Source organism: Molossus molossus, unplaced genomic scaffold, assembly GCF_014108415.1.
Source record: "Molossus molossus isolate mMolMol1 unplaced genomic scaffold, mMolMol1.p scaffold_m16_p_10, whole genome shotgun sequence".
Classification (NCBI taxonomy): domain Eukaryota; kingdom Metazoa; phylum Chordata; class Mammalia; order Chiroptera; family Molossidae; genus Molossus; species Molossus molossus.
Window position 1 is genome coordinate 75,846,402 of NW_023425345.1, and position 6,381 is coordinate 75,852,782.

Sequence of the window (6,381 nt, forward strand, 5' to 3'; positions counted from 1 at the left end):
AATTGGACAAATTTCTGGAAACACATAGTCTCCCAAAAGTGAACCAGAAGAGATAGAAAACTTGAACAGACCAATAACAACTAAGAAAATTGAAGAGGTAATCAAGACTCTCCCAGCAAACAAAAGTCTAGGCCTGGATGGCTTCACGGGGGAATTTTAAAAAACATTAAAAACAACAACACCACCAAAACACTAATACCCATTCTCCTCAAACTATTTCAAAAAATTCAAGAAGAAGGAAGACTTCTACACTCGTTTTATGAGGCCAGCATAATTCAAATCCCAAAACCAGAAAAAGACACTACAAAGAAAGAAACTACAGGCCAATATCCCTGATGGACATAGATGCCAAAATCCTGAACAAAATACTAGCAAATCAGATCCAGCAATACATCAAAAACATTATTCACCATGACCAAGTGGGATTCATTTTAGGGATGCAGGGCTGGTATAATATTTGCAAATCAATAAATGTGATACACCACATAAACAAAATGAAGAATAAAAACCACATTATCATATCAATAGATGCTGAAAAAGCATTCAACAAAATCCAGCACCCATTTTTGATAAAAATGCTCAGCAATATGGGAATAGAGGGATCATATCTTAACATAATAAAAGCCCTATATGAAAAAACTACAGCCAACATTATACTCATTGGGCTAAAACTAAAAGCATTTTCTTTAAGCATGTGAACAAGACAGGGATGCCCACTTTTGCCACTCTTATTCAACATAGTACTGGAAGTCTTAGCCACTGTGATTACACATGAAGAAAAAATAAAAGGGATTCAAATTGGAAGGAAGAAAGTGAAACTATCAACATTTGCAGGTGACATGATATTATACATAGAAAACCTTAAAGACTCCATCAAAAGTCTACTAGATTCAATAAATAAATTTTGCAACATAGCAGTATACAAAATTAACATCAAGAAACCAATGGCATTCTTATACACCAATGATGAAGTCACAGAAAGAGAAACTAAAAAAAAACAATTGCATTTACCATCGCGGCAAAAAAATGTAAGATATCTAGGAATAAACTTAACCAAAGAAGTAAAGGACCTATTTGCAGAAAACTACAGGACATTGAAAAAGAAATAGAAATAGAAATAGAGGAAGATATAAAAAAGTGGAAGCATGTACCTTTTTCCTGGATTGGAAGAATTAACATCATTAAAATGTCCATATTACCCAAAGCATACTATGAATTCAATGCAATCCCCATGAAAATACCAACAACATACTTCACAGAACTGGAACAAATACTTCAAAAGTTCATGTGGAACCAAAAATGACCCTCAATAGCCACAGCAATCTTGAAAATGAAGGAGAAAGTAGGTGTGATCACAGTACCGGATATTAGGTTATACCACAAAGCTACTGTAATCAAAACAGCCTGGTACTAGCACAAGAACAGGCATGTAGACCAGTGAAGCAGAACAGAGAACCCAGAAATGGACCCAAGACATTATGCTCAATTAATATTAGACAAAGGAGGCAAGAGCACACAAAGGAGTAAAGACAGCCTCTTTAATAAATGGTGTTGGGAAAATTGGACAGCTACATGCAAAAAAATTAAAATAAAATTAGACCATAAACCTACACCATACACAAAAATAAACTCAAAATGGATAAAAGACTTAAATGTGACCCATGAATCCATAAAAATTCTAGAAGAAAATATAGGCAACAAAATTTCAGACATCATACGCAGCAGAATTTTCACTGATACATCACCTAAGGCAACAAAAACAAGGGAAAAAATTAATACATGGGACTACATCAAACTCAAAAGCTTCTGCACAGCAAAAGAAAGAACCATCAAAATGGAAAGGCAACCCACTGTATGGGAGAGCATAATTGCCAATATTATATCAAATAAGGGGTTAGTTTCCAAAACATATAGGGTACTCATACAAATTTTTCTTGTTTCTTGAGGTAGGCCTGTAGTGCTTTGAACTTCACTCTCAGAATGTTGTTTTTTAAATTAAATTAAATGGGGTGACATTGGTTAATAAAATCATATATATAGTTTTCAATTGTAGAATTTTATGATACATCATCTGTACATTGCATGTGTACTCCCTACACAAAATCAAAATCTTTTCCAGTTTTATATTTCACATATGAGTGAAATAATATGGTTCTTAACTTTTTCTGCCTGACTTATTTCACTTAGCATGGTATCTCAAGATCCATCCATGTTGTTGCAAATGGCATAGTGTTCTTATTTTTATGCTGAATAATAATATTCCACTGTATAATGTGTAACATTTACACATTCAAAGAGGATTACCTTTTTGAATTTTTAATTTATTTATACTGAACTAATGTTAACAAAATAAAATGTAACATATTTCCTTTTCACTTGGTAACAGACATTTGATATGCTCTCATTTTGTATAAGGAAATCTATTTGAAAAGGAAATGAAAATATATATCCAAACCTTCACATTGTACATATGTACCACAACATTTTTATCCAATCATCTATTGAAGGACACTGTGGTTGTTTCCATGTCTTGGTCACTGTGAATAATCCTTGATTTTTAGCTTTGTGTTATTCTATTTATTTTTTCTGATTGTATCTCTTAGTTTCTGCTTCAGATAACCTACATTAAAATTTGTCTTTCTTTACTATTCTACATGCTTAATGACTACAATAAATAAATAAATAAATAAATAAATAAATAAATAAATAAATATTTCTACCATACATAGATAATCTATACATACACATATACCTACTCATAATAAAGTTTTCCACCAAGAATACTAACTGCCCCTTTTGTTCTAATCATATATTATATTCTTTTAATATATATACATTCTTTATATGTATACTGCACTTTCATGTTAAATTTATTCTCTTGGTGACTAAATTTTATGACTATTATGATTAAAATAATATTTATTGATTGATTGATTTCTTCTTGCTTATTGCTATTACAGTCTACTGATTTTTAAATATTTTCCTTTTTTTTTTTAGTTAGAATGACAAATTCCCTTAATTCCACTAGTTTCCTATTAGAGTTTCTGGATATGTAAAAAAGTTCTCAGGATAAAAAGTAAAAATATGCAAAATTTCATAAATTTTAAGATATCATTAATTGTAAGGCTTATGTATTACTTGTGAAAAGACAATGTTGCCAGTTGCACTATAACAATAGTAGATGCCATCCATTGTATGACAAATCTCCATTTCAGAACAGCAAAATATGAATAAAATAAGACTTAAAAATAAAATAAAATAGTTTATTCATTCTTTCCCATGTGTATCCTGATACTTTTTCTTATTATTGTATGTCAAAGATTTTCCAATAAAATATCAAACATTTTAGTTTTCTACTTATAATATTCACTGGGGTGAGTTTTATTTATGTGATTGGACTTTTAAAAAACCTGGCTTTTAACTTTCTTTAACTTATATAATTGATGTCATTTTCTACCCATAATAATTTACATTTTCCATTTACATGTTTATTTTTTATTCTTTCAAATTTATTAGAATGAGTATTAGTTCCTCTCCTTTAGTCTAGTTTACATTTTTGTAAAAAATGACTACATTTAGGATAACAGAATTCCTTTTGACTATGGTTTTTCGGTGCTCCAAATAACTTGTGATGAGATGTCTGTATTTAGTTGATTTCTAGATAGCAATTAGTTAATTTCATGTAAATACCTTACTTTTTAAAGAATTATATTTGTGTAAATTTTCCAGTTCTTTAAATTTAATATTTTAGATTATTATAAAAGAATTTGGACTATAAAAGCTTAATTTGTGTTGGAGGTAAGCACAGGTTATTAAATACACTGGGGAATATTCTCCCCTTGACTAAGTTCGATCAGCAGAATTCAGAAAAAATTGTGATCTTCTGTGAACATGAGCACGGTTTTCTAATTTCAGGCTTTCATTGAATGTGCAGCTATTGAGTCATTTCAAGTGCTTTACTAATCCTGAGACTTTATACTTAAACCTTTGTGGTTCACAATGCAATCTCCTATTCGCATCCCCAGTCTATAATCTCCTGAGCATCCACAAGTCATTTTATAAACTATTGCTCTACTAACAGTTGAATAATTCTTCTACTTACAACTTTGCAATGATTTTAGCTAAAGATTCAAATGAATATTTATTAAATTTTATCTGGTATTTCTGTGTTCATGGTAGTAATATATATTTTTTTGTTTTCTCAATATTAGAAGTGCTGTAGTTCTTTCACATGTATTTTAACTTGTGGTTATTCATCTGTTTTAGACATTATACACAAAATTGTTCTTATTACATGTGTTTAGGTATCACTGTTACATGCATTTTGAGTAGAGCTACAAAGCATTTTACCCTATATTTCCCGAGAAATGACTTTTATATATATTAAAACAATATTCTGAAGTTAACTTGTTTGCAAAATAATTTTTAAAATAAATTGACATGCAAAATTGTCAGATATTGGGTTGAAAAACAAAGATGCAAAACTAGCTTGAGCAGGGCTCAATGGAAGCCAGGTTGAAGAAATGTTGGGAAAAGTAATGTTACTCAAGTATATATTATTAAAAAACAAACAAGATTATAAACTTCAAAATTAGATGTATCCTTGTTTTTGAGATGTTTTAAAATATTATTTTCTTTTACTTAGTTGAGAGCAAAACAGTTCTTTTGATTGAATCCTTGAAGGCTTTCTTAACTTGATTGTTTCTCAAGGTATAAATAAATGGGTTCAACGTAGGTGAAATAGACGTAATGAGCAGTGAAACCACTTTATTAATGGTCACTGCTTCCTTTGCTGTAGGATTCATGTAGATGAAAATGCATGTACTATAGGTGATGGAAACCACAATCAAGTGGGAAGAACAGGTGGAAAAGGCCTTTTTCCTTTGTTGAACAGAAGGGAATCTCATAATTGTCTTGATAATGTAAGCGTATGACAGAACTACACAAGTAAGAGTCATATTCAGGGTCAGCACAGCACAGGTTATAACCGTCTGTTCCACGAACCATGTGTCTGAGCATGCGATTTTCACTAAGGGAACTGTATCACAGAGAAAATGATCAATCATGTTAGAGTCACAAAATGTTAGAGTTAAAGCCAGGCTAAATGGTGGGATTATTATACATAAACCAGCCATCCAACAACAGATGATAAGAATCTGGCAGACCCTACTGCTCATGATGGTCACATAATGTAGGGGCTTGCAGATGGCCACATAGCGGTCATAGGACATGGCAGCCAGAAGAAAAAATTCTGTTACTGCACAGAGGTCAGTAAAAAATACTTGGATAAAACAAGCATTATAGGTAATGACCTTGTCATCTGTTGCTATGTTATACAAGAATCTGGGAATGCAAGCCGATGTGAATGAGATCTCCAAGAAGGAGAAATTTTGTAAAAAGAAGTACATGGGTGTTTTAAGGTGGGGATCCATAAAGGCGAGTGTGATGATGGTCAGGTTTCCAGTTACACTCAGTGTGTAGGTGAGAAATAGAAAGACAAAAATCAGAACCTGCAGCTGAGGGTCATCTGTCAGTCCCAGCAGAACGAATGTTGTCACTGTACCGTTTCTCATCACTGACTTCTGACTTCTTTCCAATCTGCATGTGATATTCAGAGAAATTTTCCTATAGATTATTTTAATTGTTCTAAAATTTAATATATTCAAGTTTTATATTTCATTATATAATGAGAGATAGAGAGAGAGCAAGAAAGAGAGATATTTATTTTTTATTGTCTATCCTGTGCTGTTTAGGATTTTCCCATGCGACAGTAGATTACTGAGGAGGTGTAATTTTATCGGTAGCAATAATGTCTTTTGCCTATCAAAAATTTTTTTCTATTCAGAAACAAAATTATAAAATTTCATCCTTGATTTCTTATCTTTTCTCAACACTTGGTTTTTTATCTTTTCAAATATGCTAATATAACTTGGGTACTATACAGACTCTAGAGCAAAACTTGAAGTCTTTGTGTGTGTTTTGAGGTTAACTGTCCTTAATTCTTATCAACAACCTTAAGGACTGTGGTTTGCCCCCTATCCTGTTACACACTCCACTTTTTTCTGACTGTGTGTGTTACCTTTACTGCTGACACAAGTGATGGCTCTCTTCCCCTCCCTCCCTCATCTTCCAGTCAATGAAATATCTGCATTGGTGTCACACATAGTAGGGACTCAAGTGCTCTTACTATACAATCATTATGTCAAATATTGATGTTTTCTCCCATCAATTAATAAAGCATATGTTCCCCTTATGCATGTAGTTTATTTATTTCATGAGAATATCCACTTTTTTGGTAAGCTTATTGTGTTCTGTTATTGCGGTTGGGACAGAATTATAGTGATTACCCAGTTCACAAAGCTGATTTAGAGAAAAATCACT

The 6,381-nt window shown here is 31.9% G+C and overlaps 1 protein-coding gene across 1 annotated transcript; it reads right to left on the minus strand.

Annotated features, from left to right (window-relative positions):
- Positions 1–4,637: 4,637 nt before the first annotated feature.
- Positions 4,638–5,573, minus strand: LOC118624007 (olfactory receptor 6C2-like). The gene has a single exon (XM_036251909.1). It carries the CDS (start codon positions 5,571–5,573, stop codon positions 4,638–4,640), a length of 936 nt encoding a protein of 311 aa, XP_036107802.1.
- Positions 5,574–6,381: the final 808 nt, after the last annotated feature.

Coding starts and splice junctions, on each gene's coding strand:
- LOC118624007 (XM_036251909.1), bottom strand. CDS start 5,573: ATGAGAAACGGTACAGTGACAACATTCGTTCTGCTGGGACTGACAGAT.